This window comes from Prunus avium, chromosome 1 (assembly GCF_965620075.1).
Source record: "Prunus avium chromosome 1, drPruAviu1.hap1.1, whole genome shotgun sequence".
In the NCBI taxonomy this organism is placed as follows: Eukaryota; Viridiplantae; Streptophyta; class Magnoliopsida; order Rosales; family Rosaceae; genus Prunus; species Prunus avium.
The window spans coordinates 6,036,003-6,063,791 of NC_142284.1; the positions used below are offsets into that span (position 1 = coordinate 6,036,003).

Below are 27,789 nucleotides of genomic sequence, written 5' to 3' on the forward strand. Positions count from 1 at the left end.
TAAATTATTAGTTATTGAAATCTGAAATTTTATGGAATGTTGAGTTTTAAGATGGTTTGATACACCAAAAAATGAAGAAAAAAAAAATGTATGTAGAAAGTTGAGGATCGGCTAATGCTAACAAATAAACCTGCAATTGAATGCAGCCATCATAATTTTTTAAGGTACATCTCTCACTGGAGATTGCATTAGTGCTTACTATCTTGATTATTTTCACTAATTTCAAATTTGTTTGGGTCTAATAGTCTAATTTAACGCATTCCCTAACATCAAGTTATCCATTTGCCAGGCTCAAACATGCTCCAACGTTACCCAATATAAATTGAACAAGTGCTAGGCTCAAAAAACATCACACATGCATGAAGAGGTATGTTGTGGTATGTAATAGAAACATATAGGAGGCAATTGAGGGTGCAAACATATCTCCTCTCTTATTTATGCTAACTAAACAAAACACACCAAATCATATATATATAGCAACAACAAAAAAAAAGCTAATAGGAAATATGCTAATAAAAAATATATAAGTATATAAATTCTTCTCCTTTACTTTTCTCTCCCAATGTTAAATTTTGGTCCTTTAGAATCTAACATGAGAGAAAAGGCAGCCAAGGATGACTTCCCATAAGAAGATCGATAAAATAATACCAAATTCTGGCTCATTTCTACTCTATATCTTCAAGCAAGACTCTCAGACAAATGGAACACTTAATGAATCATCAACCCTGCAGAGGGTTGGTTCCAAGGTGATTTCACCGTCATTCCATTGAAGGGTCATGTGACTGTTGTGGACCCATAAATGATTAAAAGCTCATGAAATGTCAGAAATGAAAAAGAATCAAGCAAATGGGATGTTGTGCAGATAAGCCTCATTATGAGGCGCCTACCGCTGTCGCTGTCGCTAAATCACAACTAAGACATGATCATTTCAAGAATTTATTCTCATAGAACAGCAATCATATACTCAAAACCCTCTGTATGTGTGTATGAACACATCCGATTAGAATTTTCTTTATTCCATGCACTGGAGTGAACAGAAATCATATACTTGTATGGACCAAGATGCTTTCGTGGTCTTCGGGAGGGAAAATCGGATTCAAACTGCGAAGATTTCCTGTTTCTTTGCATTGCTGTAAAGTTGGTCAGACTAAGAATATAAGGGCCCGTTTGGTATCCTATTTGGATCCAGGTTTATAAACTCAAAAACAGATTTGCCCCAAAAACTTGTTTGGTAGGCCCATTTTTTAAAATCCAAACCCAAAAAAAATATCAAAAACACTCTTATTATTAAAAACAAAAAAAGGTGAGATTTTATAGTTTTTTTTCTCTCTCTCTCTACCTAATGTATTGTACAAATAAAGTAGCTAATATATCGTATGACACTGATACATCTATCAACCACTATCACTCATTTATAAAGTAACGCCTCTAAAATAAAACGTAAAGTTAAGTGTTTGAATTCCATTATACTTTTTAGATTAGCCAAACAAGAGACTATACAAATATCTAGAACTTTCAAATTCCTTAATACTCCAAAGACAGAATTAAGGAAATTGAACCATGATTTCTGAGGCATTAAGTTGGATGTCGGCCACGACAAACCAGAGACACATAGGTCAAGGAGGGAGCAAGAGAGCTAAAAGGAAAAAGTAGAAAGAAAGATTGTTTGTTTGTAGAAGAACACAGAAAAACACTCCATTGTGTCTTGCGCTCATTCAAGTACGTAGGGCCTACTCTACTGTTTTCTGTAAACAACATGCTAATTGCTTCTTCCATCCTTTGCCCTGATTCCGACCAACCTATGTGAACGTTGGCATTTCTTCACTTCACGTTGCGAGTAGAAATATAGAATATGGAATTGACAGAACATATATTTAAAAAAACAAAAAACCAGTTACTAATTTGCATCTATTATTTTGGATTGTACTGTGGAGAATAAATTATTAAATTCACTTCTTAATTTAATGGTTGAAGCTCGATGGATATATGGATCCCTCACATAGGCTTGACGGACCTATGGTATGTGCAACATGGGCTATAGCCCAGGTGAGTTTTTTCTTTTCTTATAGTTAGTGTTAATGTTAAGCATATATGATGAAAAGTTTTTGAAATTGTTTGTTATGTTGTAAATGTGCTTTGGGTGTGTTTCTAAAGTCCATTTAATATAGGTTTTTTTTTTTTTTTAAATTTGAGCTCCTATATTGAGTATATTAGCGAATCTCCCAACATTTTACAGTAAGTAATTATTTTGCAAGGATGATCTTCCGATTGTGAAATTTCAATGTGGAGTAGGCCTACATAATTGGTTAGCCAAATAATCTTACTAACTAGCTAGTTATTTGGGAGTGCAAATGCCACTTGTTTATGTATTTATGCTAACTAAATGAAGCACACTATAAAAGAGTTATGTACGAAAGGCTACAGTTGGCAGAGTTTAAGACTCACATGATTGAATTAGCACGTAGCAATACCACATGGCAATTGAAACACATTCATTGGAGATTTTCTAAGCCTTGGAGTGTTTAATAAAACTTTTATTTTCAAAACAAAGAAAACACAAGCAAAGATCAAGATGTAAGCAAACACAACCAAAACAAGCTACAGACGAATCCAAATAAAGATCAAGCGCAGACTGTTGACGTGAGTCTCCTATTAATCAAGGAGAGATTTATTTCCTTGATTAATTAAGGAATTTACTTTATTATTTTATATAGTTGACAAATCATTGTATAATTAGGAGATACTATCATAATTGATTACTGTATCTATTTTCTTGTAAAGCACTGATGTAAATTCCTATATATACCACCTTATGGTTAAGAATAAAACATAACCGAAAGTATTCAAACCATATTCATATTTTAGCATGGTATCAGAGTAATCGATCCTAGGTTGTCTCCAAACCTTCATGTCAAATTTCTCACATTCAAATCCAAAACCCTAAATCAAATTCCTCATATTTAAATTCCTCAAAACCAAATCCCTCGAATCTAAAGTCCTCAAATCATCTTATCAAAATCCCTAAACACATACCCTCAAATCTTATATACATACCTCTCAACAATGGAATTTTGATATTTTAATTTGATGGCTAATCAGTCTAGTGGCCCAACAATTGACATCAGCAGCACCATTTTGTTCTCCATGAACGTGCTTCAGGTGCAAAATGAAATTACAGTCCTTAATCAAATCTTGGCAATATTCCGATGAAGAGACCAATGCCTAGCAGCGAAGGAGACCTAACACTATAAACGGTTTTTCTTAAAGAAATTTTTCATACAAAAGTCATCAACTACAAGCCATTACGAGAAAGCGTAGCCAAAACAAAAAAAAAAAAAAGAAAGAAACTTCCTTGGTTGCTGTGTTTGGACTCATAGTCTACATATAATCCATGGTATGTTATTACTCCAGTGTCCTGCATGACAAGAACGAGAGAAAATAAGAGTTAGGAATGAGCATGCCAGCCGGGTGGGGGGAATTGCTTCGCACCCAATGCTGGCTACTCATTCCTGACTCTATCTTCTCTCATTCCTGACTCATATCTACTCTCCATCTATCCATGGAAGACTACACAAACTACCTACACTCATCCTCTATCTTGCATTAATATCTTCCAAATATTTCACTGACTCAATGTACAATTTAATTACATTGCTGCAACTGAGCCACAAATTTATAGAGTGAGTGTTTGCGGACGCCAACATAAAGCACACGCAGGGTGAAGCTAAGCACATGACAATCTGTCCTCACCATCAATTTCCGAGGATAAGGGAATTAATTGATTGGATGTGAGAATATAATCAAATAGAGTGGGGGTGAGATACGGGTGTATTGGGATATAAAATGTCAACGGGAATTAGTTCTTCGAATTTCAGAGTTGTGAAAATGCCCATTATCTGACAGATTGAGGTACGTACGTAGATGCCAGTAGAGATTCATCTATAACTCCAGCTAGCTACCGTCTACTGTTCAATTTATTTGCTTCCTGCTGTAGCATTCTTTTAGGGTTGTGAGTATCTTTAGAAGATAAAATAAAATCTGTAAAGAGGAAGGTGAGAGTTGAAATCTTATCGCCATCATAGAGTAAGTTGTTCTATATGCTAATTAGCTCTTAATCAACTAGTATTTCTCATCCATTATTATTAGAACGACTTTCAAGTTTGAATCTTCCATCTCGGAAAGAAAAATACTGCATCACTAATACGTACTAATATTGTTTAATGGCTTCGCTGCAGTCAAATGCATACAAGAACTACATATTATTTTGCTAATATTGAACCATTATGTAGGAGAACACCCTACATGGCCGGCCCTGAGATTATGAGCCTAAGGTGAAACTTTGAAGTGTCTCCCATTCTTCATGTATTGTAGGTTGATATCAAGAACATACGAAGAAAAAACAGCAAACAAAATGTAACCACGCAATTAGATACTCCATCTTTTTCTTTCATTTCAAGAACTTACATATAAGATACCATATAGTATATATTATTCAAAGAATTCTCAAATTAAGGAGCTAGGGCTAGACTAGAATAGTATGGAAAATTAAGGGACATAAGGTTAGGGATAAATCATTGTGTGAATTTTTGGAGAGGAAAGCCAAACAAAGAAAACTGAAGTAACATAATCAAATTAATATAACACACTTACACACCAAAACTAATATATATATAATACAACAAAATTTAGGGGCCCAGGTAATTGGTGGCGGTATGCGGCCGCCTTGTAGGGTTCCCCTGGACAAGGCCGGACTAGATACTAGAAGTATGGTAATTAACTAGGACAACCCTGCAAAATTATCATGTTTAATAGTTCTTTTTTATTCTAGACTCATCCATCTAGAACGCCTGGTTTGTATAAACAGTTTAGGATAGGAACTGCCTATTAATTCATGGTGTGCACTTACAATCCCCATCGATTGTACTTTTTTTCATGTCAACCTGAAAACGAGCATCCCACCTCAAAAAAGGATCAAGGGAATAGATTCAGACAGACACAAAGAACAAAGATGTCCCTGGAATTCTGCTCTCATTTAAACTAGCATCACCAAATTAGCCTTATCACTACTTTATTCCACCATTTGCTGGCAAGACTATCTGCCACCTCATTCAATAAATCAATGAGTTCTGAAACAAGTGATCAAATCTGTGGTCATCTTCTGACAAATACAATTCAAATAAATATCTATTGCGGAAGTAGCTATAGTTTAGCTCTTTAATAATACTCAATTTGAATTCTGCCGGCATTGGGATCGGCAAGCGCGTTGAAAGCCTCCTCGTGGAACAATTCCACCACCTTTTGTTCCACAATCAGAACTGCAATCTTCGTATTTTGATATTTGCAAGGGTTCGATATTGCTCTGTTTATGGCCCCAGTACAACTGACAATGTAACATTGACTACGCCTTCTTGTTATTCCAAATCGCATTGCTTGTAGCCCCAATGTAATAGTGGCTAGAGTTTTGGTCATCGTTTCCGTAGCATTTAGAAGCTGTAAAAAGGTGAGAGAAACATCCAATTATATAAATTTCTATAAACAATGTAATAGTGGCTACACCGTTAAATTTTTATAAACAAACCAAAAAAAAATCCAAAAAATAACAACTGGCACTATTACATTGTTTATAAAAACCCCAGTTGTTATTTTTTGGATAATTAGGAGATACTATCGTCAGTGGCGGACCTGTGCAGAGGTGCAACCAGATGTTGACAAATCATTGTATAATTAGGAGATACTATCGTCAGTGGCGGACCTGTGCAGGCGCAAGGAGATGCACCTGCACCTCTGGTTGCCGGAAAACTCCATAGAAGCTGCTGAAGTTGCACCTCTGCTCATGCGCCGAAGCTGTTTGATGAAATGCGCAAGTGAAGCGCTATTGTGATTTGTCCTCCATAAGGCTGCAAGGGACGGATCCACAGAGGAGCAAGGGTGGTCAAGTGACCCCTGCAACTCCTGGAATCCTCCATTAGAGGGTGGAAATTTGACCCCTGCAACCTGTTTGATGAAAGTCCCCAAAGGGGCTGCTGTTCTGTCTTGCTGCTGCTGCTGCCCTCCTCCAGTGCGCGTCAATTTTTTTTTGCTCCTTCGACGTCAAAACGACGTTGTTCCACTTATGTTTTTTTAAAAACTTGGCCAAAATGATCGTTTTGGCTCAGTTTAAAAATTTAAAAAAAAACTGAAAAAGAGGCAGCAAAGCTGCTGCCCGATAACTCCCCATCCCCAAATGAGTTTTCACTCGTTTTTTCCATTTTCAAACAACACCCCACACACAACCCCCCCTCTCTCTTTTTAATTTTATAGTTTTTTAGCAGTTCAGCTGTTTTTGCTGGCTTTCTTAGGCACCTTTTGTTTCTAGCTGCCTCCTAGCTTTGCGTGTGTTTCTTTTCTTTATGCTTCGTTTGGTTGTTGCGCTGGCCTGTTTTGGCTGTGTTTATGAAGATCTTTTTGCACATTTTTTATATATAAAAAAAACCCTAAATCCCCAAAACCCCTAATCCTAGCAGACGACATCCTCATTGGTTAGAGTGAATAAATTAGGATTTTTTTAATTAGATTGTATATGCTTTAGTTATATCATATCTTGATAAATTGGATTAGTTTTTGTGTTTGTTAATTAATGAATATTCTTATACATTTTTTGTTTTTTGTTTTTTTTAGCTTTTAGCTTTTAAGAATTGCACCTCCGCTGAAAAATTCCTGGGTCCGCCGCTGACTATCGTAATTGATTACTGTATCTATTTCCTTATAAAGCACTGATGTAAATTCATATATACCTCCTTATGGAGAAGAATAAAACTTGACCTAAAGTATTCAAACAATATTCATATTTTAGCATGGTATCAGAGTAATCGATCCTAGGTTGTCTCTAAACCTTCATGTCAAATTTCTCAAATTCAAATCCAAAACCCTAAATCAAATTCCTCATATTTAAATTCCTCAAAACCCAATCCCTCAAATCTAAAGTCCTCAAATCATCTTATCAAAATCCCTAAACACATACCCTCAAATCTTATATACATACCTCTCAACAATTGAATTTTGACACTACTACAAAATAGTTAAACCACGACACAAAATAGACGACGGTACATCTTAAAACCGTCGTTATGTTTTAAAAGACGACGGTGTTTTTAAAACCGTCATGATATATCATCTTATACACTTCTAGAGTTAGATTGATTTTTAAAAGACGACGCTTGTCACTAACAAACGTCGTCTTTTAAAACACGCTGAAGAAAAAAAAGGCCACTTGATTTTTAAAAGATGACGCTCGTTAGTGACAAGCATCGTCTTTTAAAAATCAAGTGGCCTTTTTTTAAAATAACCGTCGTCTATATATATGTAAAAGGGTCGTCTTTACATATAATAGACGACCGTTCTTTCAAAAAAACGTCGTCTTTACATGTAATAGACGACGATTGTGAGTAAAAGCGTCGTCTTTACAAATAATAGACGACGGGGATTTACCGTCGTGGTTTTATGCATCAAAAGATGTCGGTCGATTTCACGACGGTTGAAAAACCTGATACACGACGTTGGATTACCGTCATCTATTTCGATTTTTGTAGTAGTGTGATATTTTAATTTGATGGCTAATTAGTCTAGTGGCCCAACAATTGACATCAGCAGCACCATTTTGTTCTCCATGAACGTGCTTCAGGTGCAAAATGAAATATACAGTCCTTAATTAGATCTTGGCAATTCCGATGAAGAGACCAATGCCTAGCAGCGAAGGAGACCTAACACTATAAACGATTTTTCTTAAAGAAAATTTTCATACAAAAGTCATCAACTACACGCCATTACGAGAAAGAGAAGCAAAAAAAAAAAAAAAAAAACTTCCTTGGTTGCTGTGTTTGGACTCATAGTCTACATGTAATCCATGGTATATATGTTATTACCCCAGTGTCTTGCATGACAAGAACGAGAGCAAATAAGAGTGAGGAATGAGCAAGCCAGCCAGGTGGGGGGAATTGCTTCGCACCCAATGCTGGCTACTCATTCCTGACTCATATCTACTCTCCATCTATCCATGGAAGACTACACAAACTACCTACACTCATCCTCTATCTTGCATTAATATCTTCCAAATATTTCACTGACTCAATGTACAATTTAATTACATTGCTGCAACTGAGCCACAAATTTATAGAGTGAGTGTTTGCGGACGCCAACATGAAGCACACGCGGGGTGAAGCTAAGCACATGACAATCTGTCCCCACCATCAATTTCCGAGGATAAGGGAATTAATTGATTGGATGTGAGAATATAATCAAATGGAGTGGGGGTGAGATACGGGTGTATTGGGATATAAAATGTCAACGGGAATTAGTTCTTCGAATTTCAAAGTTGTGAAAATGCATGGTTTTACTCAGATTGAGGTACGTACGGAGATGCAAGTAGAGATTCATCCATAGACTCCGCTAGCTACCGTCTACTGTTCAATTTATTTGCTTCCTGCTGTAGCCTTCCTTTAGGGTTTGTGAGTATCTTTAGAAGATAAAATAAAATCTCTAAAGAGGAAGGTGAGAGTTGAAATCTTATCGCCAGCATAGAGTAAGTTATTCTATATGCTAACTAGCTCTTAATCAACTAGTGTTTCTCATCCATTATTATTAGAACGACTTTCAAGTTCGAATCTTCCACCTCGTAAAGAAAAATACTGCATCACTAATACTATAAGCCACAATATTGTTTAATGGCTTCGCTGCAGTCGAATGCATACAAGAACCACATATTATTTTCGTAATTGAACCCTTATGTAGGAGAACACCCTACATGGCCGGCCCTGAGATTATGAGCGTCTCCAATTCTTCATGTATTGTAAGTTGATATCAAGAACATACGAAGAAAAAACAGCAAAGAAACTGTAACCACGCAATTAGATACTCCATCTTTTTCTTTTATTTCAAGAACTTACATAAGATACCATAGTATTATTCAAAGAATTCTCAAATTAAAGAGCTAGGGCTAGACGAGAATAGTATGGAAAATTAAGGGACATAAGGTTAGGGATAAATCATTGTATTAATTTTTGGAGAGGAAAGCCAAACGAAGAAAACTGAAGTAGAAACATAATCAAATGTAACACACCAAAACTAATATATATATATATATATAATACAACAAAATTTAGGGGCCCAGGTAATTGGTGGCGGTATGCGGCTGCCTGGTGGGGTTCCCCAGGACACGGCCGGACTAGATACTAGAAGTGGTAATTAACTAGGACAACCTTGCAAAATTATCATGTTTAATAGTCCTTTTTTATTCTAGACTCATCCATCTAGAATGCCTGGTTTGTATAAACAGTTTAGGATAGGAACTGCCTATTAATTCATGGTATGCACTTACAATCCCCATCAATTGTACTTTTTTTTTTATGTCAACCTGAAAACAAGCATCCCACCTCAAAAAAGGATAAAGGGAATAAATTCAGACAGACACAAAGAACAAAGATGTCCCTGGAATTCTGCTCTGATTTAAACTATCATCACCAAATTAGCCTTATCACTACTTTATTCCACCATTGGCTGGCAAGACTATCTGCCACCTCATTCAATAAATCAATGAGTTCTTAAACAAGTGATCAAATCTGTGGTCTTATGTCTTCACAACCTTAAAATGCAATATTGAATTCTATTCCCAGTTTCAGAGTCAAGAATTACCGCGCATGCCCTAGATCTTTTTTTTTTTTTTTGTTTAACAATAAATATTTTCCCTTGTCTCAAGGTTCAGGTTCAACTAATTTTGTTGTTTTAATTGATCGTATGTCCAGGGTAACAACGTTGTTAACCTTGAAGAAGATAAAGCAAAGTATGTTATAATAATTTGAATACTTGAAAATGTAACAATAAGAGATGTTCGTGTGTGTTATCTAAAAGAAAAAAAGCTGTAAATTATGAAGAAATCCACATCCAATCCAATTACAATGGGATTTGCCTTAATAGAATCCATTTTGATCAAATTAAGTATGCAAATCCAATTAATTGGATTTGGATGTGTGTTGAATCCAACATAAAACATCTATGAAATAAAAAAAATGTATAAAAAAGTAACTAACAAATAGAAATATGACAAGTGGTCAAAAAGAACAATTGATTTGTCTAGTTTTAGGGTTTTCAATACTCTAAAACCGACATCCAATCCAATTAAATTTGAGGGTGATCCGCATCCAATCCATATTCGGATCTTGAATTGGATTGGATTGGTTTTACTGGTTCGGATTGAATTTTGCACACCATGACGAAACATTTTTCTTAATTTTAACATTAAAAGCATAAATAAGCATGACATCTTATTCGAGAGATATATCATGAGTAGTGTTCTTGTTTATCTACCAATACCATTTTGACAATTGAACTTGAAAGCATATGAAATTTTAAAACAAATTAGTTATGTTGATCATAATAATAAACCCTAGTGCGTTGGTCGACCTTCCCCACAAGCCCTAGTCTCTCTCTCTCTCTCTCTCTCTCTGTCTATCTCTGTCTCTCTGTCTCTCTCTCTCTCTCTGTCTATCTGTCTCTCTGTTTCTCTGTCTCTCTCTCTCTCTCTCAAGATTCTATACCCACAATAACTAATAATCAACGAGAATTTGGCCCCTTGGACTTGACGCAGGGCCAGCAGGTATCTATTTATTTATCAACTCGAATTAAGATCTCATGGATGTCAACAGATCTAATTTGCAAGTAGTTGTGTCGATGTGTCGATCGGCAGGATACCCACATATGCAAGGAAGTCAAATATAAGTCAATTAATTTCCCTTTTTGTGAAGTTTAGTTGATTTGGAATATTTTAAAGATATATAGAATCCCATGCACCCGTCAACTGGGATCCATCTAGCGCTAGCTAGATAGGCCTATAAATATGTTAACGATATGCAGTTTTGTAATTCAGAAGAAGTAAGCATTGGGAAAATTCCCACTTTCGAAGAGAATTAATGCAGTTATGAAAAGGGTCTTGCCTGAAAGGGTAGAGAGTGGAGCTGAGCCAAGAATGACTTGCTGCAATTAATTGAAGGTGAAGCAACAATTTGTATATCGTTGGGCATACATACGCAGCAAGTTGTTCTTGGTTCTGTTTGGTTCTCTATGTTCTCATGTCAGACTCTTGGATTGGATCCACTACTAGGCTTGCTGTGAGCTCTCTCTCTCTCTCTCTCTCTCTCTCTCTCTCTCTCTCTCTCTAGTTCTTAGTTCTGTTTGGTTCTCTATGTTCTCATGTCAGACTCTTAGATGTGAGACTCTTGGATTGGATCCACTACTAGGCTTACTGTGAGCTCTCTCTCTCTCTCTCTCTCTCTCTCTCTCTCTCTCTCTCTCTCTCTCTCTCTCTCTCTCTGCACATATAGGACATGGTTGTGCAACCGCTTACCAAGTTTGAATTCAAGGACTACTGATAATTATGCAGATCATGAATGATTTTATATTATGACACAGTATGATAATATATCCGTGCATAAGTTGCATTAAGCCACAACCTCCAATGGAACTACAGTTTTCAGCTTGTTTTGGTTGACATTGAGTTGATTTGTTAATATTTCATATTTATGGTTCTTCGTGATTATATTTACAGAATAACTTGAGTCTATCAATTTATCGAGTTGAAAAGGAATTGTCACTTTAAGGTTATAAATAAATTCTCGAGTTAAAATTCTTCAGGAACTCCGAGAGCTACGTAGGCAAAACCTAGTATGCTCTGATCAACCGTTAGGTTGAGTTGTGACGATTGAAACTTGTTGATGGTCTTGTTGATGGTCGGAGACCATCAGGATTTGTGTGTGGTTGTGTGGACTGAGTTTGGTTTGGGTCGGGAGGTCCACGATGGTATTGTATTAATAATTGGCACAAATTAATGTGCTAATTATCTAATTAAAAACACCTGCAAGTATACGAATCTATTGGAGTATAGGGTTTAGGGAGTATAGATTTATAAATACGGGATCATTCCCACGAGGAATGGGAGGCTTATACAAAGGTTTAGTTTGAGTACGTAAAGAACACTTATTTAACACAACAAAAAGGTAAAATACAAATCGGATACTAGAAATGAGTAAAGACACTGCTTTATCACCATTTTATCACTCATGTATCACCACTTTATCACTGCTTTATCACCATTTTATCGCTTATTTATCACTTGGGAACTGTAGCAGTGATTATTCGATTTTGGAAAGCGGTCAATTACATTGGATAGAAAGGAAATTCCCTGGATAACAAACTAAACAATTGATTGCTTGTGGGAAGCGATCAATGGCTTTTTGGCAGAGAAGAGAAACAAATTTCCTTTGTTTTTCATTTTCAACCTCTATTCCGTTTTTTACCTATAACTTTCAAACCGTTAATCCCAATTTTACGTTCTTTATATGGCTGGATTCAGCACGGAAAAATGACAAACCTTACGTGAACCAAATTTTAAAAAAAGATACAAACGTAAGCCGAATTCAGTGTAAAGAAGTTTTGATTCAAGTGACCTAAGTATAATGCTTAAATGTAACCGAACTCTAATTTTAACAAGATCAGTAAATGTGATTATCAAAGTGTAGCTTAATATGGTGACAAACACTAGGGTTTTCAGAATCCACCGTAAACAATCCTACTCATGTTTATGGATTCAAGTTATGAATTCTAGATACATTGATGAAGATGTTCGAAATCAAGACCCGATTTAGTGGCTCAAGAGGCATTGATTCTCTCTAAGATAAGTAAAGTGCGTGTTTAGTGCTACAATACTTGTGTTTCCTACACAATCAATCTAGGTGTGTTTAGTACTTCGATTTAATCATATATAAAAAAACCATTAAGTTTGAAGAGAATATGAATATCACAAGAACCCTAATAGTATGGTGTTTACATTAGGCATTTAAGAAACCAATTCACATAAATGATTCTTACTTCATCCATTAGTTGCTTAGGAAAACATGAAGATACATATAATCCTAACAATCTCAAGAAGCATGCTTTTAAGGGTGATCAATCAAAGAAAACATACATCAAGGATAGATTAATTTAGTGAAGAGGAATTCATCAACAACATCTAGAAATATCCATAAACTCAAGCATCAAAACAATATAATATTCATGTTTAGGGCTTCAACCTAAGCCCTAGCTATGGTGTGTAGTTCCTTATGCTTATTACAAACACAAATTCAAAATATAACTAAAATGAGTTTACAGATTTTGTGAAAGTGAAAGCACAAAAGCCTTCAATGGTTGAATGGCTTCTTCTCCTCTTGGTTTCTGCTTCTTGCTCTCCTTTCACTCTTGTTTTTCAAAAATTGCAAAGTGTAGAGAATGTTGGATGTCTCAGCCGATCCTTTTCCTTGTTTGGCTGCCTCTCTCCTTGCCAACTCATTAATGCAATATTAAACTCCACCTTCACTAAAGTTCTTTGGCCCTTCTCTCCACTTTGTCTTCACTTTCATAATTCCATTTTGGTTTTAATACATAGAAAGAGATTCTAATTTATTACCAATCTGAAATCAAATCTCTACAATGTCAATAATTGTAACCAAGAGGTGTGGTAACAATTGAAGGGAGATGACACCAAGTAGAGGTAAAAGTTGACCAAAACAGACTTCCAGAGTTAGGTAAAATGCTATAAATGTCAAGAACTAATTCAAAAAATTGGGTGAATAACATGATAAATCATGTGTAAAAATGAACCAAACAGATAGGTGAAAGGGGTGAATTTAAAACCAACTAAACAGATCTATGGAAGTAGGAGTATGACTAGTGAACAACTAGGCATAGACCTATGAACACACAATCAACATCCAAATCCACAATCAAACAATCAATAGAACATGTGAGCTTAGGAGAGAGCTAAGTGAAAACCTAGGCTCTCAGAAGGATTTGTCAAGCCAGGACTCCATAGTGCTAGCAACAACTAGAATGAATAAAGTGTATGGATACAAGCAACAAGATCAAGGTGAGATTTCGACCAAAAAAAAAAACAAGTTGAGATAGAATGACATGCTAGATAGATATTTGAAGTCACCTGACTAATCTAGATTACAAAGAACTAAAACATCATGTATCAACACCAAGACATGATATAAGCAATTCATAGACACATACCTAACTTGAACAAAACTTAGTGTAGATGACTAGTATCCATGACTAGTCATCTAGTACAACTTTCTGCAAGCCTTTTAAGCAATTTGTCACATACTTGGCGTACATTCAAAGAACAAACAACCACACATAATCACGTTCAAAATCAACACCACATCGGAAACCCACCACTTGGGAAAAACCGGAAGTCATCAATCCGGACATATCACTAAGCAAAGAAGGTTCTTATAGAGAATACATACACAAGCTCAAGAATTCCTAGATCTATAGGAAACAACTCTACATTTTGTGCAACCTTCTTCTCTAGCTCAACCAAGCTATGAACTAGTTCTTCATGGAAATGGCATCTTCAGCTCCAACTTCTACACTCCGTGGCACCAAATGCTCAGCTTAGGTTCAAAATGAAAAAGGATTGATCCCTTCAAGAAACCATATTCTTGAAGAAGCCAATCAAGAATCTGACCTAGATCTATATGTTTTTTTTCTTCAGTTGAAAGACCTAGATCTAGATGTATCAAATGCTAGATGCAGAAGTTGAAGAACAAAGCAGATTTCAAAAACAGTTTGAAAATCTCATTTTGAAAACCATGACCTCACTATGTAGAAAATGCAGAGTAACAGTTTTACTCTAAAAAGTTCTCAATGGGTGAAGTAGAATTTAAAAACATAAGCAGCTTTCAAAATGAAATCTTGAAAACTCATTTCTATGTCATGAACACTATCACAAGAAAAGGCAGAGCTACAAAAAGATGGTCTCAACAATGTATTGATTTAGATTCGAAAATAAGAATTGATCTCTTCAAGATTTCTATGTCATGAACACTCTCACAAGAAAAGTTAGAGCCTCAAAAAGATGCTTTCCACAATGTTTTGATTTATTTATGAATGAAATGCAAGACTAAGTTCTTATTTAGAAATAGATGTAAATTTTATAAATCAAAACCATGAAAAATCCATTTATGCATCAAGAACACTTTCACCCAAACCAAAGAGAAAACCAAGTTTTTCAAAATAATGCAAATGAAAGTGATGAAAGATTAAAACTCCATATCACTAAAGAAAAATTTGAGAAATGATTTTCAATGAAAGCCCCAATAAGAATTCAAGAATCCATGATCTCTTCTCCCAAAAAGCAAAACCTAATTTATGCCCAGTCTCTCAATAGAACTCTCTCTCTATCTCTCTGTCTCAAAGCCCATATGAAAATTGTAAAAAGAGAGAGTTTAGTGAGTCTATACCAGCTCCAGCATTTTTGGTAAAATTTGGCAAGCTAAAAGGACACTTGGCAACAAATGGTTTGCGTTATAATAGGAGAAATATAGAAAAAATATGTACTGGAAACATTTGGTATATATGCCTAGTAAACTAGAAAAAGTATTTTGATGCAGATGATGATGTTCTTAATGGTGCCCATTATAAATGAATGCACATTACTTTAGTTTTGTAGCCTCATAAGGTCTTCAATATACTTCAACTTTGTAACAAATACCAAGTCTTAATTTTCTAAAGATGAGCTAAGAGAAATTACATGAAAGTATACATTTGGCAAGGAAAACCAATTCTAAGAATCTAAAACCTAACACAACTAAATTGCTATCTTTTGCTTTGATCCATTACTTGTTCCGTACGTGTCTCTCTATTTTTCTTTCTATTCTCTTGTGCCTCCTTGGCTCAAAAAAGGGGTATATCATAGAATCAAAGTTCTCGTAGCTCGACTTGGATATCAATAAAATATATACCAATATGCTATAGCAGTAGTCATAAAAGTAAAGGAAAATAATTTTCCATTTAGAAAACAAATTCAAAGTAAAGAGTAATCTTTGTTGATACACTTACCAACATAGATGCAGAAGTAAAAAATAAATAAATAATCCAAAATAAATTTATGGACTAATTTTTTGAGAACCTTTCCTATTGAGGGGCGATAATATACTAAACTCACACACACTGTACAGATGCTAGGACTTGAACCCAGAATCTTGTCTTGAGGAGCAATTGCTCCAAACTCCTACACTAGTGGATCCTTTGCGGACTAATTTAAAATACTTAATAAGGGGCATCATCGAAAAGTTTACCTCACAATAGATGAAACCTAATCAGTTTCAATATAACTTTGATCAAAGTCAATATATCAATTTTTGTTTAAGTCATCAATTTTTTTTAAAACAATATTCTAAAAGCTAAATTAAAGAGAAAAATGAGATAAAATATTTTGATCTGACGACTAAAGTACGTCAAGGGTTACGTACTTACTTACAATTCTTATTGTATATATTAACCTTCAAAAAGACAAACAATATTTCAACAACAAAAGTTATGTACAAATCAATGGAGAAAAACCATTTGAGAGTAATGTTAGTTTCAGGATGGAATGTTGATTATCCTAGCCGTAGTGCGAGTAGAAGATACTACATCACCCTATTTTTCTCCTTCACTTCCCTCTCATCTCCTACCTTCTTCAGTGGATGGACTCGGATCCTCTTTTCATCGTGAATTCCTTAAACAACACAAAAAGAACCTTAAGTTAGAATTAAAATGTGCGAAACTAGTCATTGGAATATGTATACATCTGGAAGAATCAAAAGTAGATTTCATGGAGTGTATATATGAAAGTTCATATCGACGACTGTGTTAGAAGAAATAGGAGTTTCAGAAATTAGGGTGCTTTTGGTACTTTACGAAATCTATGCTGGCAAATATTTGATTTGGTATTAACAACCTTATGCCATTCTCTTTCTTTATGGACACAAACGTTCACGCTTAATCGTCCACATGATGCCTAAAATTGCATATTTTAAAGGTATTTTAACATGTATCACATCGATTTCTACTCCCCCTAATTGATCTAATTCCTAGTTTTTAGGGTATTCGATTACAGATTTTAACATGGAATCCACACAAGTTTTTAATCCGTATGTGCTAATAAACGTAGGAGAAGACATGAATTAGAATAATTCCAATACCCATTCCTAATGAGTAAACATGCGTACTATAAAGGTTAAAGTGGAATTTGGATAACATATGGTCAGTGGCTCATTATCATAAACTTCACTTTCAATCTGAAGTGTGTATATCACTAGTACTTAAAAAAATTCTCTCCTTTATGGTTTGATATGATACTCAATCTGGATCCTCCCAGCCTTAGGATTGGCAAGTAACTTGAAAGCATCTTCAGAAAGATTGATCGTTCCACAACCTTTTGTTTGACAATAGTCCACAATTATAACTTTAGCATTATAATTTTTATCTTTACAAGGTTCTGATATTCCACTATAATTTATGGCCCCAATACAGCGGACCTTGTAATAGCGACCACACGCTTTCTTGTTCTTCCATATAACATCGCTCGCAGCTGCAGAGGCTAAAAAAGGCAAAAAACATCATATTTAATATTTGGAGCTTTGACCTATACAAGCTCTTTTTGTCAATGAGGGAGAGGGAATTTGAGTTTCGGACGTCTTTCAATGTTGGGAAAAGAAGTATCACTAAATCAAGAGTTAGTTTGTATATATAAGATAACATTAAACGTTATCAAAAGGAACTTGTTACATGTATTTTTGTTGGTGTTATTACCTATAAATAGGCAAGAGTACAGTCAAAACAGTTTTTCTATGTCTACACACTTGGTGGTGATTAGACATTGATTATGATAATATAGAATTTCTTTCTAAATTAATTCCAAATTAAATTCATTTCAAGGCGATAAAAATTGGGTTTGCAAATGTGAGTAAGGTTAAATGGACATGGCAGTTAGATTAATTTAGAGTAATTTAGACTATTGCTTGTATAAAAATAAATAAATAAAAAAGATAAAAAATGAAGTGGGTTAAAACCTTACAAAAAATAAAAGAAAGAAACCCTAAATCCTAAATTTAAAATCCGAAATTAAATTTATTCCCTAATTAGAACCTAAAATTCGACACTGATTGAAAGTCCATGAATTAGAAAGAAACCATAAGTTAGAAGAAGAATTGAACAAGAACAAGAGTTAAGAAGAACTTGACTGGGCTTTAAAATGGTTTTTTATTTTTGGTCTGAATACGTGAAACTTGGAAACACTGAGCTGGGCTAGGCTCCAACATACCTCAACCATGACTTGCGCGGAAAAAGCTGAAATTGAAACCCTTCAACCCAACTTGATGGGCTTTGGTAAAACAACTAAAACCCTTTCCAACCAAGTTGAAGGAACTTTAAGTTTTGTTTGCAATTTTTTATTTTTTTATTTTAGAACAGAATCCTAAATTAGTAAAGTTGTACAAGATCTTGTCAAGAACTATCTTCATTTGAGTCCACTACTATACATTGAAAATTTTTTTGCTTACCACTTTAACTCAAGGTGTATGCTCACTATCCTTCTTAATACTTGACACATGTTCATAAACATAATTATAGTTAATTTTTTACTTTGATTTATGTAACTATGGTTATGTTTATGGACACGTGTCAAGTGTTGAGAAAGATGATGAGCATACCTTGAATTAAAATAGTGAGCAAATATGTTTTTGCATTAATTTTACAATATTTGGTTTTCCTTATATACGTGAAGTAACTCATGTGGTTAATAAATTTATCAAAAGTACCTTTGGGATCCACATTTGTGACCAATTTTAGTCAATTCTCAATTCTATATGCGCCTCATTGATTGGCTTCCATAATTTAGTGCAATTGGAGATTTGATCTTGTCATGTTAAACATGTGAGTGGGAGCAAAGGAAAGCACCTAAAATTAGTTAAATCACACTGATGGTATGCAGTCAATCATGAGATTAGGATTAAGGAAACATTTTTTTTTTTTTTAATTTAATGGAAGTATTGACCCAATTCTCATAACATTTTTATTTATTTTTCCATTAGGAGAGAGGAAATTCAATCTTGGAAACTCTTTCAATATTTAGGATAAAAGAACCGTTAAACCGAGAGTGAGTTAGTGTTTCTCATAACATTTCTATTAAAGCGAAAGTGTTTGTTGCTAGCAAGTATTTGTGACAGTGCACTATCTTGATAAAAATATGCATCTGCTTAAAGCATATATTTACAACACTAACTATATAATATAAACATTTTCAACTCATTGAATGCTTATGCTTTCTTCTCATGCCATTTGCCATTTAACCAAAAATTTCCTAAATGCTTAATTTCATCAATAGAAAGCATATCATTACTAATCTTATTTTCAGTCAGTTACATCTATTCAGTAGTTATTTCTGATAAACAACCCTTAAGGCTAGGCCCAATATGCCCATGAACACCACAGCATTCCTTCATGTAGCTTTTGCAGCACCCTCCTACTTCTCTCTTCTCTAATACACAAGCATGAATTGCCACCGATTTCGAGCAACTCGCTTCCTCTTCTCTTGTCTCTGAGCTGATGCAAGAGTGCGTAGGGGATGATTCTGTGTGGTCATTGCGCGGTACGATATCAATGGTTGTGTGAGGAGGTGTTTTTTCATCTAGATTATGGTGGTGGTGCTGATGATCACAGCTTGTTCCAGCCAATTTTCCTGATGCTTCATTGCCAATATGATATTTGCCACAATGGGTTGGGTGGCAATGACCAAAACTTGCCAAGTTTTTGCAGTGTTTTGCCCCATGGAGTCCATGACCTTGCTTTGTACCATGCTCTTTGCCACAGTGACTTGAGTGGCGATGAGCAGTGCTTGCAGATTTCTTGCTTACCTTCAAAGGAAAAGCAGAACGATTGCGGCGATTCGCCTCATGGAGCCCATCACCTTCATTTCTACTATGCTCTTTGCCACAGTGGGTTGAGTGGCAATGACTATTGCTTATAGGTTTTTGGTTTTCCTCCAAGAGAGTAGAATGGTTGCAGTGTTTTTCCTCATGGATTTTATCACCTTCTGCACAATTTCCATGACTTCCAACCAAGTCTGTGCAACCATCTTCTGCACATGAGCTCAAATTGTGAGGGCTTGAACAACCATGGTTGTGTTTGTTCTGTGACTCCAGATCACGATTGAGTTTCATGCAGCTTGCTCCATCACAATGCCTTGCCTCATGTAAGTCATCATTGTGCTTATGATTACCGGGAAAGCTCGAATTCAAAGGACTAGGTTGGCATTCTGATCCACACTTCTGAGAAGAACACTTTTGAGGCTTGCAGGCTTTTACAGCTTTGCTCTCAGAGCAACAATGCTGATTTTTGTGAGAGTGGCTACGTCCATGGCTTCCATGTTTATGAGCATGTAGCGCAGAAGAATTTTTTCCACATTTGCCTCCATGCTTTTGGGTTCCTTTTAAAAGTAGCATGCTGTTGAGGATCACAAGCATGCATGTCCCAACATCAGCAAGAACTGCAGCCCAAACAAGTGGATGACCTGCAAATCCCAGTGCAAGGATTGCAACCTTAGTAGTGATTGACAAAACCACATTCTGAATCACTTTTCTATTAGCTCTTCTGGCAAGCTTGACTGCTTTTGCTAGTTTTCTAATGTCATTTGACAGTAGAATTATGTTCCCAGTTTCTTGAGCAAGGGCTGATCCGGAAATGCCCATTGAGATACCGATATCAGCTGTAGCTAAAGCTGGGGCATCGTTGATACCATCTCCGACCATCACTGTACTTCCTTCTGTCTTAAATTTTGTAATGATTCTTGCCTTGTCTTCAGGTAGAAGTTCTGCATGGACTACCTCAAGAGCTTGCTTAAGCTGCACATCAGATAAATTTTCTACTCTTAATTAGCTAATTTTTTCTTAATTTGAAAAGAAATAATAAAGTGATCCATTAACTGAGTTCAATCACAGCATAGCAAATTTTAACAAATCAGTTTTGGCTGCAAATGGAGGTTCATTGCCCGAAATAATTCATAGCAACTGAGCTTTCCATTTGTTCCTTGAATTGATTCAGTTAACAAGACATTACTGCAAATTCAATGATCATCTATGGACAACAGTTACACTAGATTAGGCAAACCCAAAAGACTTATTGAATGGGTAGAAAGACATCAACCAAGAGGGTAAGCAAAACACTAACAAAGGATAAATAAAACATAAAAGCATTCCAGTTTGGTTCAGGCATTAGATAGATCCATCACCCTAAAACATGCGAATCCAAGTGGCTATAATGAAGACTAGGTATGTGTGCGCGCGCGCTCGTGTGTGGATATATGTAATGAGGGTAGAAAATTAGAAATAATGCACCTGCTCATTTGTATGCAATGCTGCAGCATGACTATCTCCTGTGAGCATAGCTGTTTTAATGCCTAACTTCTTCAGTTCCCTGCAAGCCTCTGCAGCCCCAGATCGACAAGTATCAGATATTGTAAAGATTCCGGCAGGGGTTCCTCCAGAGTATATGTATCCAATGGTCTTCCCACCCTTACCACCTTCAATGGTTGGAACTGAAATTTCAAAAAGAACTAATGATGAGAGATCCAGAAAGAAAAAACATGAAGAAAAATACACAGCTTAATAGATATACGCACTACTTGCACTAATTGGAGGTTTCTGTTTGTAGTTCTGCAAAAAAAGAATTTAATGGCATTCACCTGTTTCACAATTAGCTCTCAAAGCTATTTTTCTGTTTCCAATATAGATATCTTGTCCATCAATTTTCCCATGAATGCCTTCCCCAGGAAAATTTTGAAACTCCTCCACATTTTCAGGTTTTGGCTCAACCGAATGCGATCTTCCATAGTCAACCAGTGCATCTGCCATTGGATGACTTGACTTCCTCTCAATGCTTGCAACCCTTCAAACAAATTTTGAGAAATATTAACAGACTAACCAATATGAACTGTGAAGCAATGTAAAACAGAGTTTTGTTTGTGTTTTTTTCCAGTATGTTGACGAATAAGAGTTGTAGTCTGTACCAGTAAAGCATTGTGTTCAAGCTAATGTCATCACGAAGAGACTGAAAATCCATCACCACAAATTCACCACTTGTTATTGTACCAGTTTTGTCAAAAGCCATGATCTTGACTTTAGCCAGAATCTCAATGTAGTCACCCCCTTTGATTAGAAGACCAGACGTTGCCGCTTTTGTAAGGGTACAGAAAGTCACAACAGGTGTAGAGAGGATGAGAGCACATGGACATGCGCTCACTAACACAACCAAAGCTAAGTGAAACCATTTGCTCCAATTATGGACATGCAATGCCGCTGGAATCACGGCCATAGAAACAGATATGACTAGGACGGCTGCAGAACGACACCAGGAAATGTATGAGTGGAACTGTTTGCATGCTTTTAAGTATTAAAAGAACAGGGGAAATTGGTTAATAGTAGAAAAGAGAAAAAGAAATATATGGAAGTTTCCATAACATAATTTCTAAGACCAGGAGATCAAATGCATAGAAAGTACACTAACCTGGGGTATAAAATTTTGCACATTTGTCAATGAATCTCTGAGTTCTGGTTTTGCTGTTTTGAGCCTCTTCCACAAGTTTTGCCATTTTAGCAACGGCGCAGTCTTCAGCTAAGGCTGTAGTTTTCACACTAAGGTAACCTTTAAAAGAAAAACCAGATTTGTCAGGAAAAAGGAAACAGAAAATAAACATAACTCTTTATTGTTCATCTTCTGATAGAGGGAGGGAAGGAGGGAATGAGATTTATGTTACCATTGAGATTGATGGTGCCAGCCCAAACAGTTGAGTCCTTTTCTTTGGCAACTGGATAGGATTCTCCAGTTAGTGTCTTCTCATCCACTTCACCTTTGCCTTCAACAACTATCCCATCAATTGGGATAACTTCACCAGCCTTAACAGCAACAGTTGTGTTCAACTTGACCTCGTCGACATCCACAACCTCACCAGTTTCTGCTAAGATTGCTTTTTGAGGAGCCATGCTCATCAACGACGACATCACGGCTTTCGCCTGAGTACATAGGATGATCGGAATTTACAATCTTAAATTATTGGTCTTTCAAACATGGTGATAAGGGCATGAAATGAGGTTCCTTCTTAAATGTTTCATAAAAAGATTGATTTATTCTCTAGTCAAGAAGCAATGGGGGCAAATGTTGGAAAGTCATAAAGCACTATGCAAGATTACAAGAGAAGGATGAGTTTTATGCTAACCCTGTGACCTGCCCTTGACTCAAGCCACTCTGCAATGGTGAACAGAAAGACAATAGTTCCAGCTTCCATATAGTCATTCAAAGCAATTGTCCCAATCACTGTGAAAAGAACGTTACATCATGTATCAGTTACCAATACTAGTATATAACAAACTAACACCTATGAACCAAAAAGAAAAAAAAAACAGAGCTATTATCTATATAGATATACAAACAAACACAAATAAAGTATTGTACATTTCTTCAAGCATCTAATATTTTTCCTGCAAATTCTAGATATAGCATTAAGGTTTGGCCAAGAGTTATGTACCCCATGATTTCATCCTGAGGCTAAGAGCACTTCCACTCATTTGCCATGGCAAAGGGCAAGGGGAGGCAAGGGCAGATACTATTCACGTGAATAGTGGCAGCCCTTGCAAAAAGCAAGGTGTGTTTCCACCCATTGCCATGGCAACCACTATTCACATGAGATACAAGGAGAGGATTTTGTATAGAGTTTTGAAGTGGGAAGTGAAGAATATGACTAAGTATTTATTTTTAAAAATCTGAAATTTATAGATTTTTTTCCATTGTTGACATCATCGCTGACATAAGCAAACTCAGGCAACAACCCAGGTTGGTTTTGCCTTTGGGCTGGCCTGATTTGCTGGGACCCAGCTGCTACCCAGGCAGCTTAGGCCGGCCGGAACTCCAAAACTGCACTTGGGCCCTGTCCTGCCGTGGCAACAGGCTGTTGCTGGAACTGCTCTAAGTTACTAGACGATCAACCTTTCAAATAGCCTAATGATCAACTAATGAACTGAATAGATTATTTAATTTGGCTTCCAGCAAGGGCATGCAATTTATTAGTCAAAATAAAAAATAAAATTATGGGTTCTTTTATATTTGATATTACACCATAACAATTAAATTAATCTTATAAAAATAACCCATAAAACTGTTCTTTCTCACACAAAAAAAGGTACATAAAACTGTTCCAATTTTCTAAAACTACCATCTTCGAAAGTAAACTCCACTTAAATTTACCATCTTGGAAACTAAGAACTGATTGGCCCGCTAATTTTTTTTTATCTAACTGCTTTGCTTTTTTTAGCCAAATTAAATGATTTTCAATGTTGGTTATTTTGTCTATCTTCGGTATATTTTTTTTCTATATATTACAAGCCACATGAGAGAGAGAGAGAGAGAGAGTAAAAAAAACAAATGCAACGAAATGGAATTCAATGAGGTGATGAAAGTAGGAGTAGGAAATGCAATAGAGGACTAAATTAGGCAGGTAGCTAAGCTAGTCAAAACATATGGGGCACGAAATGGAGAGCCAAGAGGTTAGGCATCAACAAAAATGGAATGCCAAAACATGAGCTAGATGGGCCAACGAAATTATTAGACTTCAAGCCTAACAAGAAATGGGGAAGCAGAATATGTCATCTGCTGATAGGAAAAACAGACACGAAAACTGATACTTTTGACAAAATCCATTCGGACTCTTCGACCTATATACTATGCATATCCATTCAAAGTGCAAAAGGCCAAGGACTACATAAATTTAGGTATTTGTTGCATGCATCATCAAAATCATGTACTGCGTAAACGTGACGTTTGGATTGCCATTCACAAATTAAAGATATCTTTGCTAAGGGAATTCTGATGTGTTGCAATTTTTTTCAACAAAAAGCCAAATAAAAAAGATGGAGTTTTGGATATAACCCAAGACAAAAAAGAAAAAAAGGAAAAAAAAATAGATGGGGTTTTGGTTAGTTCGGTGTGGCGGTGTGGGGGTGTGGGGAACCAATTTTGGAAGTCCATTTTGTAAAAATGAACAATCTTGTAATTTGCAAAGAAACACTATTATAAAGCAGCGGACCCAACTTTAGTAGTGTACAAATAATATTAGTTTGACCAATAATTTAAAGGGAAACCAAGTTTGATTTATCCCATGTTATACCAAGCTTTTGATCATAATCATGATTTGAATTTGATGTAAAAAAGAGCCGGGTTCGCTATTCCGACCAACTGGTCTAACTATTCTTTTATATAAAAAAAAAAAAACTGGCCTAACCATATGTACTAAGTGAATGTATCATTAATAATGCTAATATTACTGACTAAGTAAAACATAATATGTAAAATGCAATGGAAAAAGAAAAGAAAATATTAATGTTAAAAATTTGACGTACCAGCAACGATAACAAGAATGTTGATGTCTAGCCTAAGATGCCGAATGGCCGCCACGCCTTTCATGGCAATGGGGAAAATGCCAACGACCACCGCTCCAAGAGCCAACCACCCCAATGGCCGATATGCATACTTCAAAAATGATAGCAAAAGTAGCACGCCACTGGCGATTGCATATGGACTTGGCCACTTTTTCTTGAAATTGTCCTCTGCCCCATACAATCTCACATTTGCTTCTAGCCTTGCTTGGTTTAATGCCTTAACTGCCGTCATCAAGAACCCATAAATTAATTATGAGAATATTGAATACATGTGAATTTGAAAATCAATTCTGATTAATGATTCAGTTTCACAATCTCACAATATAAACATCTGATTATCATCGGGATAATCAGAAAAATACATGTAATTACAGAGAACAAAATTAAAATTTTAAAGAGAAAATAGAAAAAGAAAGAAAATGGTTTTCATTGTCTTTTAACAAGGGCATTTTGGTCCACAAAATATGATATTGTTTAAATTATTTGATGTGCCGTATTTATCCATAAAATATAATTAAATGTAGGTTTCGTTGTCGTATTAATTTCTTCAACTACCAGAAATGTGATTATACGCTTGTCGGAAAGTGTTTCTTCATAAAAGAGTTTCCAAGTAATAATTTTGTAAAAATTTTCTGCTAAATAAAGCAATAAGTACTTTTAGTTATCTGAAAGCAGTTTTAGCTTTTCTAAGCTCTATCTCTCCGCAAGTAATTGAGATCACCGTGGCAAGTGAATTCTCCTATAAATTAGGTGTGGGTCACGCACGATACAAAGTGATCTCACACAACTCTTTTAAGAGTCGGCACAGTGTGACGAGTGTACAGATACAAATAACTTTCCGTGAATAAATATCCTAAATATTTTTTTTTTCTTCTAAAATTTTGCCTTGTAACTATAGTCAAGACTCACACCAAGGGTGTGAGATATCTAACAATTAATATTATACATGGAGCAATAAGTAGGTAAAAACGTACGAAGAATAATCACCAATCAAAAGCTAATCTTTAACGTACAAAGAAGTTAAAAAAGAACAAAGATTGAGAACAGTTACGTACAACAAAAGTTGATGGGGGGGTTTCACAATGCAAAAGATGCTTTTGCTACAAACCAATCATCAAAATAATTGCACAAGTTTTAAGAAAAATGCAAACTTTATTTTAAATAATTTGAAAAGCAAATAGTACGTATATGAAAGTTGGGTAAAGCAATAAAGCATCTAAAAAGCGTCATCCTCCTCTCTCTTTTCTTGCCGATTCACCAATCACTACTACCGCACCAAGAGTTACATGGCCACCGACTTTCTTTCTTCCCTTTTTTTTCTTTTTCGTCGAACCGTTTGATTTTTGTTGTGCAAGCAATACCAGAAATCTACCACAAAATGGCACAAATATATTAAAGAGAGGGCAACGTATAGGTCGCTTGCTCACGCTAGAGAGGCAACGTATAGGGTCTCAATCAATGACTGAAAACAGCTCACTCGCGCGCGTATTAATGAAGAAGGAAAAATGTTAAGGATTTGTAACAATCATGATTAAGAAGACAGGAAAAGGTCCTAGTCCCATCTGTGGCCCATGGGGTATTGCAGGGCTCTATGGTGATTGGACAGGCAAGAGCCTTGAAAATCAAGCAGCACTTGTTACAATTAATGGAACAAAAACAACATTAACTCGAGAGAAAATTAATTATTTGGATACTTACCAATTTGAATCTGGGAAATGAGGAGGCTGTCATGGACAACAATGACAGTTTTAGAAGGCACAATTACTGACACCTCTTTCACACCTTCAAGTGGCTTCAGGATATTCTCAACCAGAGGAACTTCTGATGAACAGCACAACCCCAGCACATCAAAGTAGCTTTTCTGAAACTTTTTGGCTGCTGCCTTGTCCTTGTCTTGGGCAGCCATAATGATTTTCTACCAACTTCTGCAACTACAGAGGACATAAGAATGAGAAATAATTACTTTTTCTGTTGGGTTTATTCTTCTTCCAGCATGGCCATTGGCAGAGCATGGAACAAAATTTGTGCTAAACTATTTTGTAAAAATTAAAGTTCTGCAAATCAAAGGGTCAGAAATTATTTGTCTGAGAGAGAGAGAGAGAGAGAGAGAGAGAGAGAGAGAGAGAGAGTTGTGAAAGAAAGATGGTGACTTGTGAAGGTAGAAGTAGAAAACCAAAACCAAGTTGTATATTCTCAATGATAGAAGATCAAATTCAAAACTCAAAATGAAGAACTGAAGAGGGCTGGTAAAAAACAACCACCTTGTAGCTAATGGAAGGCTTGGAGTTTCTTGAAGCTTTGAATTCAGAGTGAGCAGCAAGATGCAGGGGTTGGAAGTTTTAATAAGTAGATGGAAGCTGTGGTGGGTTGGGTTCATTTAAGAATAGAGAAGGAATGTAACTTATAAAGACTTGTACACAGTAAGAGCATCCGCAATGGGCTCCATAAATCACCTCCTTAGACAAAT

The 27,789-nt window shown here is 35.8% G+C and overlaps 1 protein-coding gene across 2 annotated transcripts; it reads right to left on the reverse strand.

The window, feature by feature from the left end:
• Positions 1-19,210: 19,210 nt before the first annotated feature.
• Positions 19,211-27,730, reverse strand: LOC110758421 (putative inactive cadmium/zinc-transporting ATPase HMA3). Of its 2 annotated transcripts, none has more exons than XM_021960283.2 (10): positions 27,584-27,730; positions 27,021-27,247; positions 25,284-25,544; positions 23,108-23,205; positions 22,649-22,904; positions 22,399-22,536; positions 21,902-22,229; positions 21,578-21,780; positions 21,231-21,430; positions 19,211-20,738 (listed from the first exon to the last, which is right to left on the reverse strand). In XM_021960283.2, exons 2-10 carry the CDS (start codon positions 27,226-27,228, stop codon positions 19,263-19,265), a joined length of 3,168 nt encoding a protein of 1,055 aa, XP_021815975.1. In that variant the 5' UTR covers positions 27,229-27,247; positions 27,584-27,730; the 3' UTR covers positions 19,211-19,262. The 2 variants fall into 2 exon arrangements, with proteins under 2 accessions (XP_021815975.1, XP_021815974.1); XM_021960282.2 differs by having other exon boundaries at positions 27,021-27,253; positions 27,584-27,716.
• Positions 27,731-27,789: the final 59 nt, after the last annotated feature.

Bases quoted from the DNA above. Each gene is read 5' to 3' on its own strand.
- LOC110758421 (XM_021960283.2), bottom strand. From the start codon at position 27,228: ATGGCTGCCCAAGACAAGGACAAGGCAGCAGCCAAAAAGTTTCAGAAA. The intron at 23,206-25,283 runs GTACGTCAAATT...TTCTTTTCACAG, and splicing joins CATTCTTGTTATCGTTGCTG to TGATTGGGACAATTGCTTTG. The intron at 22,230-22,398 runs GTTAGTGTACTT...GTCGTTCTGCAG, and splicing joins TGCAAAATTTTATACCCCAG to CCGTCCTAGTCATATCTGTT.